The sequence below is a fragment of the Lagenorhynchus albirostris genome, chromosome 5 (genome assembly GCF_949774975.1).
Source record: "Lagenorhynchus albirostris chromosome 5, mLagAlb1.1, whole genome shotgun sequence".
In the NCBI taxonomy this organism is placed as follows: domain Eukaryota; kingdom Metazoa; phylum Chordata; class Mammalia; order Artiodactyla; family Delphinidae; genus Lagenorhynchus; species Lagenorhynchus albirostris.
The window spans coordinates 54,723,743-54,736,689 of record NC_083099.1 but is presented as its reverse complement, the minus strand read 5'-3'; the positions used below and the strand labels follow the sequence as shown (position 1 = coordinate 54,736,689).

The 12,947-nt window shown below is 33.5% G+C and overlaps 1 protein-coding gene across 1 annotated transcript in view; it reads right to left on the bottom strand.

Annotated features, from left to right (window-relative positions):
• The window catches only part of NAALADL2 (N-acetylated alpha-linked acidic dipeptidase like 2), a 950,604-nt gene that overhangs the window by 386,821 nt on the left and 550,836 nt on the right, over positions 1-12,947 (bottom strand). The window contains 3 exon segments of the mRNA XM_060149018.1: positions 4,146-4,265; positions 8,024-8,229; positions 10,906-10,998. Of these exon segments, the coding sequence (XP_060005001.1) occupies positions 4,146-4,265; positions 8,024-8,229; positions 10,906-10,998 (419 nt within the window).

Below are 12,947 nucleotides of genomic sequence, written 5' to 3'. Positions count from 1 at the left end.
AGCAATCTATAGATTCAGTGCAATCCCTATCAAGCTAGCAATGGCATTTTTCACAGAACTAGAAAAAAAATTTCACAGTTTGTATGGAAACACAAAAGACCCTGCATAGCCAAAGAAATCTTGAGAAAGAAAAACGGTAGTGGAGGAATCAGGCTCCCTGACTTCAGACTATACTACAAAGCTACAGTAATCGAGAAAATATGGTACTGGCACAAAAACAGAAATATAGATCAATGGAACAGGATAGAAAGTCCAGAGATAAACCCACGCACCTATGGTCACCTTATCTTTCATAAAGGAGGCAAAAATATACAATGGAGAAAAGACAGCCTCTCAATAAGTGGTGCTGGGTAAACTGGACAGCTACATGGAAAAGAATGAAATTAGAACACTCCCTAACACCATACACAAAAATAAACTTAAAATGGATTAAAGACCTAAATGTAAGGCCAGAAACTATCAAACTCTTAGAGGAAAACATAGGCAGAACACTCTATGATATAAATCACAGCAAGATCCTTTTTGACCCACCTCCTAGAGAAATGGAAATTAAAAGAAAAATAAACCAATGGGACCTAATGAAACTTAAAAGCTTTTGCACAGCCAAGGAAACAATAAACAAGACAAAAAGACAACCCACAGAATGGGAGAAAATATTTACAAATGAAACCACTGACAAAGGATTAATATCCAAAATTAGAAGCAGCTCATGCAGCTCAATATCAAAAAAACAAACAACCGAGTCCAAAAATGGGCAGAAGACCTAAACAGACATTTCTCCAAAGAAGGTATACAGATTGCCATCAAATACATGAAAGGATGCTCAACATCACTAATCATTAGAGAAATGCAAATCAAAACTACAATGATATATCACCTCACGCTGGTCAGAATGGCCATCATCAAAAAGTCTACAAACAATAAATGCTGGAGAGGTTGTGGAGAAAAGGGAACCCTCTTGTACTGCTGGTGGGAAGGTAAATTGATACAGCCACTATGGAGAACAGTATGGAGGTTCCTTAAAGAACTAAAAATAGAATTACCACATGACCCAGCCTTCTCACTACTGGGCATATACCCGGAGAAAATCATAATTCAAAAAGAATCATGTACCACAATGTTTATTGCAGCACTATTTACAATAGCCAGGACATGGAAGCAACCTAAGTGTCCATCGACTGATGAATGGATACAGCACATGTGGCACACAGATACAGTGGAATATTACTAAGCCATAAAAATAAACAAAACTGAATTATTTGTATTAAGGTGGATGGACCTAAATCTATCATACAGATTGAAGTAAGTCAGAAAATGAAAAGCAAATACTGTATGCTAACACATATATATGGAATCTAAAAAAAAAAATGTTCTGAAGAATCCAGGGGCAGGACAGGAATAAAGATGCAGATGTAGAGAATGGACTTGAGGACATGGGGAGGAGGAAGGGTAAGATGGGATGAAGTGAGAGAGTGGCATGGACATATATACATCACCAAATGTAAAACAGATAGCTAGTGGGGTCCAGCCACATAGCACAGGAAGATCAGCTCAGTGCTTTGTGACTACCTAGAGGGGTGGGTTAGGGAGGGTGGGAGGGAGACACAAGAGAGAGGAGATATGGGGATATACATGTAAGTATAGCTGATTCACTTTCTTATACAGAAGAAACTAACACACCATTGTAAAGCAATTATACTCCAATAAAGATGTTAAAAAAATAAATAAATAAAAATGAAAGCCTTCGTTATTGCCCCTTACTACCATTCAGTGTGTAAGTCACTGATAGATTATTGCTACTTTCAGAAAACAAACTAATTTATTAGTGTTGTAACTTATAAAATTTAAGTATTTTTGAGATTCTTTTTTCAAGTTATAATGAAAATTTCCAAATAAACCCAAAAGAGAGAGCAGTACAATGAACTCTCTTGTTCCTATTACCCATCTTTGGTAACCATCAACTTTTCACTGTTCTTCAGGAATTTTTTTTGAAAGTGGAGCTTTCATGAATCCCAAGAAAAACCTATAATCCACTGCAGTGGATTTAGATTAATTAAACATTTCTCAATCTTCAAAAGATTCCATCTTTTTCACTCAGGATGATTTAGTTCAAATTTAGTGGACTCACCTCAGGGAAATGGCTTATTTTCTTATGTGAATAGTTTAATTTCTCTTCATTTCAAAACCAAAGTTAGAATATCAAACCAGAGGGAGAGCTCCAAAGATATTACACTCATCTAGTTATTACTGACTGTTTCCTTAGTGTTCTAGAAGATGCTGTAAACTACTGACCCATGTAAGAACATGGGTAAATCTTAAAAGTCATTATGCTAAGTAAAATAAACCACACACAAATGGCTACATACTGTGTGATTCCATTTTTTATGATATTCTGAAAGACAAAGCTGTAAGGGCAAAATCATTTTTAAACACTCACTAGTTTCTGGATACTTGAGCTCATACTTCTTTCTTCCTGATAACCTATTCAGGAATATCTTAACTTCCCAAGGGAGACAACGGCAGCTGACTTTCCTCTTTTGACATTTTTCCCAGACATGTAAGAAAGTCAGAGATTTCAAAGCAGTACAAAGAGAAGGAGAGACTCACTTACAGTTCTGGATTACATGCATGCACACTGGGGTTTGGCTGATCTTAAATGTACAGATTTATCTATTTCATCTTTCATAATGTCTTCTTTATTATACTACATATGGAAATGTCAGTGAAAATTATTAAACTAGTAAATACATTATGAAAGTCATAAAATGTTAGTTTGCATTACATTTCAATCAAGAATTATGGCTAATCCAAAGCACCGTTCATTATCCTTCTCTTTTTCTAGTTCAGTGTCTGTGATACTGGACACTCTGTGGGTATCTAAAAGGTCATTTTCTAATATACACCAGTAGCCCTTGGGGTTGGGAGAAAACCACCCTGCAGTCGTGGCATGATTGCTTTCATTCTGAGATATAATACATATCATTTTAGTGAAAGTCATAAAAAGAATGCAGAAACAAAAGTGTGAACTCTAACAATAAATAGGAAAGATGTTCTGAAAATTTCTTTGAAACAGGTGAGGAGTAACTAAATTTAAAAAATAGATAACTCTAGCAAGACATTATCACAAACTGCATAATTTTTTTTTGTTACTTTGTAGAAAAAACATGCTTTCCTTTTCCATAAATGTTCTGCAAACAATATTTTCCAAGTTTCTTGAATTTACTTCTCATGATATTCTAGGAATTAGACACAGGTCCTGCTATGAGGAGGCTTACAGTGTAGTTGAAAAGACAGAACAGGTTCCACATTTACTCAAAACATGAATGAAGGAGAAGAAATCCCAAAGTAACCAAGTTTACCACAACATGCCAAAATTGGCAGAATTGGGAACTTAAACACTAAATTCAATTTTTAAGAAATAAATTTACACTTTTACACACATTCTCTATAGATTCATGCCTGCAACTATAACCATAAGAGAGTAGAAAGTGAAGAACTTCAGAACATAGGACATTGGTTGAAGGGACAATGATAAAAAAAAATCAGCAATAGATCATTCCTTAAAACACTTAGGGGGACTTTCTTGGCAGTGCAGTGGTTAAGAATCCACCTGCCAATGCAGGGGACATGGGGTCGAGCCCTGGTCTGGGAAGATCCCACATGCTGAGCAATAACTAAGCCCGTGTGCCACAACTACTGAGCCTGCGCTCTAAGGTCTGCGAGCTACAACTATTGAGCCCACATGCCACAATTACTGAAGTCCGTGCGCCACAACTACTGAGCCTGCGCTCTAAGGTCTGCGAGCCACAACTACTGAGCCCACATGCCACAACTACTGAAGTCCATGCGCCTAGAGCCCACGATCTGCAACAAAGAGAAGCCACCAAAATGAGAAGCCCGCATGCAGCAACAAAAAGTAGCCCCTGCTTGCTGCAACTAGAGAAAGCCCGCAGCAACTAGAGAAAGCCCACATGTAGCAACAAACACCCAACGCAGCCAAAAATAAATAAATATATTAAAAAAACAAAAAAAAACTTAGGGATGGTTTTATGCATATTAAAAAAATGAAAATATCAAGAAATGCCAGATTATAAAGAAAAAGGCAGTTTTGCAAAATCATTTTATTCAAAAGTGGTTCATCTTACCTCAGCTACCAGTTGCTGAAGAGATGGTGAAGCTACAGAGTAGAGACTTGAGTTACCGCTTACAGGACTGTGGAGACTAACATAAGCCACAACATTCTTCTGCAGAACCTTCTTGAAATCCTGACATTAAAAAAAAAAAATCTATCTTTAACAGAAATAAAAGTAACAGATTCCACTTTACCAGTTACATGTTGAATAATAAACACTTCCTACCTAAAATCATTACATTGCATAATACTCTCTTTTTTTTTAATGTAAAGCCATCCCATACTATTTACTAGAGTACCCAAGGGTCATAAAGGGGTTTTAAATAAGGGTGGTGAGGAGTTTCATATAACATATAACAAAATATTTTAAAGCATGTTCATGTTCCCAAAAAAGGTAAAAATTTAAGAGAAAATGTCCCTATATGGTTAATACAGTATGAGATTCAACTTCAGAATACAGGATGGAATATTTGCTCTAGTGACAGCATTTAATTTTATAGTCATTGAATTAGAGAACAGACATGGATAAATCACTTCAGTGTTTAATAAAACCAGCGCTTTCCTTTGAAGTGTTGAGCTACTTTTTGCACAAAGCAGCTTTTTATTCTGAGCAAAATAAGGCATAATACAATTGTGGCCTTGCACATATTACTTGAAGTAAAACCTTATGCATTTCATCCACTTTAGTAGAATAAAATGATTCAGTATAATAGTTTTCCACTTTTCTGCTAAACCCTACTTCCAAAAATTGAAGACCACTGATCCTATTAATAATGTACCACTAAGAAGTCCTTCTGTTATTTGCTTCCTTTTCTTGTGCAAATATGTAATGAGTAATTATCATGATGGCAGTTCTATAGATATATCCTAAAAATTGTATTATATTATTTTGTATCTTAGAAACATATCTTTCTTCTTCCAACACTATCAGATGAAAGTCTGCAAGGACTAGTACACCTAGCAAATCAATAATATTATTCCTAGTTCATGTTGAAAATTCAGCTATACCTCTGTAAAAGAAGTGAAAAGACAGTTTATTTAAAAATAAATATTTTAAATAAGTAGAAATGATGAACTGTGGTTTACACATAATATTGTTATTAAAAATGTCCATTATTACACAAGAGCTATAGAAAAACAGCTTTTAATTACATACTACCATACTGACAATGTCTATATGTCAGTCCATTTAACTCTCATGAGAACCTCACAACCTAGGCATTAGTGTACTCATTGGAACAATCAAGTCTTGAGAAGTTAATCTTGCCTAAGACCACTTGTTTTATGGTAGAGAGGATTTGAACTCAGATTTCTTTGACTGCAAAGTCTATAGTATTTCCACAATAGCCTGAAGATGAAGATTCTTCACAGGAGAAATGGTACTTTTTAAAGAACCTATTTAGTAAAATGTTACAATTTTCCTCAAGGATTGAAATCAGTATTGAGTCAAATCTCTAATAACTTTATCACTATAAATTCCATTTGACCAGTATAACCTAATCTTTTTAATTACAACTCTGAGTTTCAAGGGGTTCCTGTGTAAGCAAAATTAGAAAGGGCATTATGACCTGTCAACAAGTGCTTTCCTTACTCATCTTCATTAGGGAATATATTTAGCACACAAATTGCTTTCTTCTAAAAGAAAATCTTTCATTTTCAGAAGGAGTAGGTTTGATAAGAGTAGACAGAACAGTAAAACTAATAGTTTTCTAAATTCCTCCTCAACCAGATTGTTACAAAAAGGCTTCATGAACTGTATTGAAATAATCTAAGATACAGCAATTTACAATAGTACATTTTATAAGCTAATAATCAAATCCATATATTATTCACCATTTTCTTTGCTTACATATTTTTGCTCACCTAGTCAAGGAAAAAGCCAGAAAGTGACTGGATATATAATTAGTTGTCAAATATGCATACATACATATAATAAATACTCTTAAGACAGAGGTCCCTAATCTTTTTGAATAGGAAGAGACTTTTCTACCATAAACATTTTTTCCTATAGACTTCCCACAGTATAGTAGTTGTATTTTTAGTATCTGTTGATTGAGAACTATAAAATTACCAAAAGGTACAACGCAGTCAATAATCAAAATATTTTATTAACTACAAAAATATTTACTTAATTTGAAAATGTAATTGTTCACATACACACAAGGCCACAATACTGAACAAACTGCAGGTTACCATGCATGATGCTCAAATAAATTCAAGGACTATTTGCAGTACACTTCACTTTCCCATGCAGAGGGGTTAAGGATACTTAGGAATTTAAGTTACAAACTATTAATGTTACACAAGCCTACTTTGAGAACACAGCTTAGAAATACACATGCTAATTTAGAATTAACATGAGTTGACTATGAAAATTATTAGATAGATATGGAGAAGGCTGTATGAGATAGTAGAATAAATTTTTGGAAAGAATCTTAAAGACATTTTTTTTAAATGTGCCTTATTGTTACAAGAAAACTAAAACATTGTTTTCTTTATGATAAAAAATTCTGAATTAGTAAAATCATCCCAGATCACAAATACACTCCCCAGATTGTTTCTTAAATTGTTTATATCCTTAAAGTATGGAATTTGGAATAGAAGTTTGAGAGATTGGTTCAGCTATTACATTTTCCATCTTACTAAAAATCTGTCAATTTTAAAATGTTCTGTCAGCAATGGAATTTCTTTATTTGAACTAGTTCTTTTGAGTAATGGGAAAAAATTCACACCACTAATTTGAATACAGAAAAGCATTTCAATTTGCAATGTGTGAATCTTGATAAATTTTACAACTGTAAAATTTTTCTCATTTTGAAGACCTCTTTCTCTCAAAATAAAAAGATCTTTGCTATTTTCTTTTGTATACCTTTTTTGATTTTTCTTGATAGCCAATAGACATTTTATCTTTTTTTGAGTAATTAAATGAAAAATGAAATGAGAATTTCTCATTATATATTTGATATTTTTTTCTGCAAAGCTGAAGCAGTATACAAACTAGGATATCAAATGGTTTTATTTCCCTAGCTAAAGTTGTGTAGGTTTTTTTCCTACATATTTCCATTAAACTTCTTTTTATAAAGTCATAAAAATAAATAGAATATCTAAGAGTTTTATGATGTTTTTATTGTTGTTAATGTGGCATCAATCCAAAGTTGTCATATCCCATTAAAAACACAGTGCATTTGTGAGACACAAACATATCAGAAATATTTGAAAATGTACTCCAGTTGTATTCTAACTGTGATCCATTGCACACAAGATTTCATTTGAACAAAGGCTTCCTAAGGTAGTTAGATAAGTGGATAGGTAGAGATATAGGTAGAAAAGAAGGAGCAGGGAGGTAGGGGTGTAAGAATAGAGGGAGGAAGGATTGAAGGGAGGGAGAAAACAAGGGTAGAAGGAAGGAAACTGCTATTTTGAGTCCAATCCCTATATTGTTTAGGTAAGGTATAATGCTAAGTTAATAAACATTTTACATACAAGATTGTTTCCTAATTCCAGAAAATTGCTAGAAAATTAAAAAAAAAAAAAAGGTAATGGTATGTATCACTTGACCCTTTCTTGTCCAGTGTCTGTCAACCTAAGAAGAAACACAATAACCAGGTAAACACCACTGTGGGTGTAACAGTGTGTAGGTCTGGTAGCAATAAGAAGAAGATACCTGTAGATCATACACAAATCACTGTGGTCTAACTCTAATTCCCTAGCATTCTTAGAAGTGATCTCAGCAAATGAGCATACTGCACACCCTGGTTGAGACACACATTCTTGTTCATGGCTTTATCAATTTGACTTTGTCTACTTTAGTCCAGAGCAAGAGCGAGAGTGAGAGCGAGAGAGTGACTGCGCAATTTTGAGAGCAAGGCATAGTAATTTATGCACGTTTACCTCTCCCCATTCATAGGAGCCAATATTTCCAAAAGCTGTTCCACCCCATGAACAGAAAACAATAGTGCGGTCTGGTCTCCACCCTCTCTTGACTCTTGACATCAAGGCCTGGATAAAAGCTGTGATGACGGCAGTGCTGCTGGCCCATTCTTGTCCATTATAACTGTATGTGGTATGATGATGGCTGCCAACTATGATATAACGGTCTGCAAATAGAAGACAACAAGAGCCATTATAATACAATATACATCTTAACAATAAATTTAATGACATTTACATGATCCTATTGCACAACCAAGCAACAATTATGCAAAATTGTTCTGATAATTAAAACTAACATTTTTCCCCCACTGTCTTGACTCACACATGTGTGTATATCAAAGCAGAGGCAGCTGCTGAACTCAATTATGAATCCAAAGCTTAGATCCATATTACTGTTGTCTCAAGATGCATATTAATTAATGAAGTATACAAATATGCCACAATGAAACCCTTATCTAACATTTTGCCAGAATCATAGTGGGAAGTGCCCTATAAACAATGTGTATATGCTCAGTAAGTATTAATGAACTATTCATACATTTGAGGGAACAGTTATTCAGTAGCTGTAAGTATTAAAAATGTGGTAGTCATGTATGGACTTTGCAATAAATGAAGTATTTAGGGAATCAGTTTTCACTTCCAACTTAGAGTTTTAGACCCTCTCCTTTTTCTGATGGAAAAAATAAATCATCATCAAAAGTCATCCAAATACTTTTTCTTTTTTGCATATTTTATTTCACATAATCATACAAAATCCATTAGATACACCACTAGAAAGATCTCCATGACACATTGATGGCTTCTGAATAACGTATATTGCTGACAATTGTTAGTAATAAGGTAGACTAAAAATGTATCTCCAGAGTTTCCTCTGATTTTGCCAGTGAATGTTGTTGGTACACAGCTAAATTTACTTTATCAAGTAGCCCTACAATCTGTGTAAAAATATTTTTCTTCATTAAGTGTCATTTCCTTAGGAGATGTCCCATAACTTGATGGTTAAGTGTACAGAGTTTAAAGCCTTTCTGCTTGGGTTTGAATCCAGGCCATTCATCTTACTAGTTGTACGACCTTAGAAAGCTTATTTAGGCTCTCATGCCTTAAATTCTTCAACCATAAAATGGGAATAAAAATAGTACATACATCATTCAGTTTTTTTGAGTTTTAAGTTAGTTACTATTTGTAAGGCACTTTGAATAACATCTGACATATAATAAGTACTACACATGTATGGAATGAATGAATCACACCTTGACTTCATGGCATCAAAACACTACTTTACTGGAAACATAACTGTGTGAAACTATTTTAGTTTTCCACACTGATATTGGAACCAACAATGAATTTGATCTGTCAACAATTTATCAAAACTTAATTAATGATATACACAGTGTGCCTGAAATGTTGAATTGATTCACTCATCTCCCAGATATGTATAAAAATTCTGTTGGAATTGTCTGTATCCTGGATAAACCATATATAAAAACCTTAATACTAACTGATGGTTATTTCTAATTTTCAGAGTCATTAAATAAGAAAAGTATGTGAATGAACAGCCAATATTTTTGTGTAGAATTCAAATAAATAAAATTGAGAAGCTTTACATATTATACACCTAGGAATACTACTAGTAAATTGATTTTTTAAATTTGGGTTTTTTTTTCTACATTGAATTCAATAATTTTTTTTTTATCCTATAGTGAGTATAATTTTGTACAGTTTGGTTTTCCAAAAATAACTAGCGAATGTAGCAATGATGATAAATATTTCTAATGCTTCAATTAGAGATCCTTATGATATAAATTTGTTGAAATGGTTGAAATGCAATAGTAACAATTTCCAAATTCATTTATATCTTGTATTTAAAGATATTATGATCAGAGGTTGTTCATCAGAGGTTGCTACTGTAAGGAAACCAGAGAGAAGATGTCCGTGAATTTTTAAAGAGTTGGCAGGCAGGAAACTTGATGGGAATGTAAAACTTGATCTCAGAATTTCCTGGGTTAGCAATTATGGAGTCAGTTTGACTAAGATCATGGAGAAGAATTATGCTCCAAGGATGACTTCAGTAAATATCCCAACCAAATCAATAGCAATGACACAAATGTACTAAAAGACTACTGCATTCTACCATGTAAAACAAGCACCGCAGACAGTAATATGTCATTCAACCTCACAATATGTTCAGAAGTGTTGTTAATTTGTTAATATATTTGTCAGTTATTTTCACTTTTTTAGCCTATATAGTATCATCTGAAGATTCCATAAGCATCCCATAACAAGGTATAAAACTATTTAAAATGTAACCAGGTGATCCTTTTCATAAGCACCTTCAAAACCTAAGCCATGCAAACATTAGGCAGAATGTCAGTGGACCAAGGGTCAGAGATGGGACACAGACTAACAATGAAAGATTTGAAAACCAAAATTTTTATTTTTTTTAAAAACACATAATTAAAACTAAAATATTTCCTTTTTAAAAAAGTCTTTTCTTGATATAAATAAAATCTTCAATGGTGTTACAGTGAATAAAGAAAAAGAAAACATTGGTTTCTATAGCTTTTACTCACAGGTACATGCCAATTTAACAAATCTAAACTCTGTTTTCTCTGTTTTGTTTTGTTTCCCTCTTACATTCTCTACTATGATTTATCTTTGAAGGGATGTGGTAAGAAAGAATAAAGACTTGCTTCTTGGTTTTATATACCAGCCTTTAGAGTGGTATGAACTTGTAATCACATCTAAAGTAGGACATTTAACTATGCTATTAAATTGTTACAGAGCATTTTCTTGTGATATTTCATATAAAGTGTAGATTATAAATATTTGGGTCTACTTACCTGGAGATGTTGAGCCCTTTAAATATCCAACAACATTAGTAACTGTTTCAAATTTTGTGACTGTCTGAATTTGCATGCTGACAATTCTTTCCTCTGGGGGGGAAAAGAAAATTAAAAGATACTTGTTTCTCTATATTCTGCTGTTTTTTTTTTTTCTTAAAGCATTCAAATTTATTTATCCAATATGATCAGACAAATAATTCCAAACAACTGAATTTTTCTAGATAACCAACGTTACATTTTTCGGCAAATATGTATTTGAAACTTTGTGTAGACATTTTAGGTGCTTGTTATATAATGATGACTAAGATACAATTGCTAGCCTCATAGAACTTCAGAACCATAAATAGGCAATTCTAAATTTCACATTAAAAACTGCAGTGGGGTTCAACAGGAAAGCACACAGAACAAGACCTCAAGGAGATGTGGACAACTCATATTTTTAAAAATGAAAAAAATCAGATAAAAATATTTTCAAAGAATTTTAAGTACTTGTCTAGCTTCAGAAAAATAGCATGTGAAGATGATTTAACTTTTTTTGTATGATTCATTATTACATTATCACACTGAAAACTATAAAGCATTACACAAATTAAAAGAATACAGATTCTTAAAGCTACACTTATTTTCAAATCTTGGAGTTTTCATTTCTACCTGTGTTTGTAGGTTTCTCACCTCTCTACTAAATCTCTGCCACCTGCCCTGCCTCTTTGAGTTCTTCTATTAATGCTTGATATTCAAAAATTTTGACAACAAATAAGGCAAAGACACCAATCAGAAAGGACTTCAGTCACAGCCCTGAAGTGGTCTTTGAAGGTCTTTGGTGATGACATGTGTTAATCCTGTATTTGATGGATCTTGGGAAGTCTGGGGGCTGGGGGTGGGGGTGGGAAGGTGGTTTCTCTAGGAGAGGTCCAAGGGCAGCCAAGTGGTACTGTTGGGGAGAGGGTGGCAATTAGATAGCAAGCAATGCAAAGTAGACATGCTATACTGATGGGCCTTCAAATGTCACTTCTTACTGCTATATGAAAACTGTTATGATAAATAAGTTGCTTCTTTCTTTGAATGTGCCCTACTAACAATTTAAATAGAAAATCAGTACACTGAAAAAATTATAACTAAACAAGAATAAAGAGACCTCAAGAGAACACCTGAGTGCCTCATATAGGAGAAAAGGAAATCTGCTTATTGTGTATTGTGAATATTGTAATCTGAGTATTGCAGTTCTAATTTACGTGCTATGAATTTCTGTTCAATATTTTTTAAGTATTATACTTTGTGAGGTTTTTTAGAGCAGTTTCAAAATACAGAAAAACTGAGCAGAAAACACAGAGTTCCCAAATACCCTCTCTCCCCTGCTCCTATTATTAATATCTTACATTAGCATGATCAATATCTGTTACCATTAATGAGACAATATTAATACATTAAGTCCATAATTTATATTAAGGGTCACTCTTTGTATTGTACACTCTATGGGTTTTGACCTAAGCATAACGGCATGTATCCACAATTATAGTACCATATAGAATAGTTTCATTGCCCTAAAAATTTCCTGTGCTATACCTGTTTATACTTTCCTCTCTCCCTTCCTCTTGAGCCCCTGGCAACCACTGATCTTTTAAATGTCTCTACAGTTTTGCCTTTTCCAGAATGTGATACACTTGAAATCATATGTTTGTTTTTAGTCATTAATTCCCTGTTCTAAGTTTGTTCCAAATTGTCCAGATAAATGAACTTTAGATGAGGCAGTCATGAACTTATAGTTGTTGTTTTTAATATTTTCATCTTATTTTTGAGTTAGAAAACCAGAGAAGATTCTTCAGCTGTATCTAAGATTCAATATTAATTTTTTTTTCAAATTCAGCAATGAGAAAACCTTATAATATGTACAAATGTAAGGCAAACTCCTTGAAATATTACCTTATATTAATATAGTGCCTTACAATTTATATTTCCATTTGCACACACATGTACTAATTCTCATTGGATCTCTTTTTCTCTGTGAAGCATTAATGAAGCTGTTATCCTTGTTACTGCAT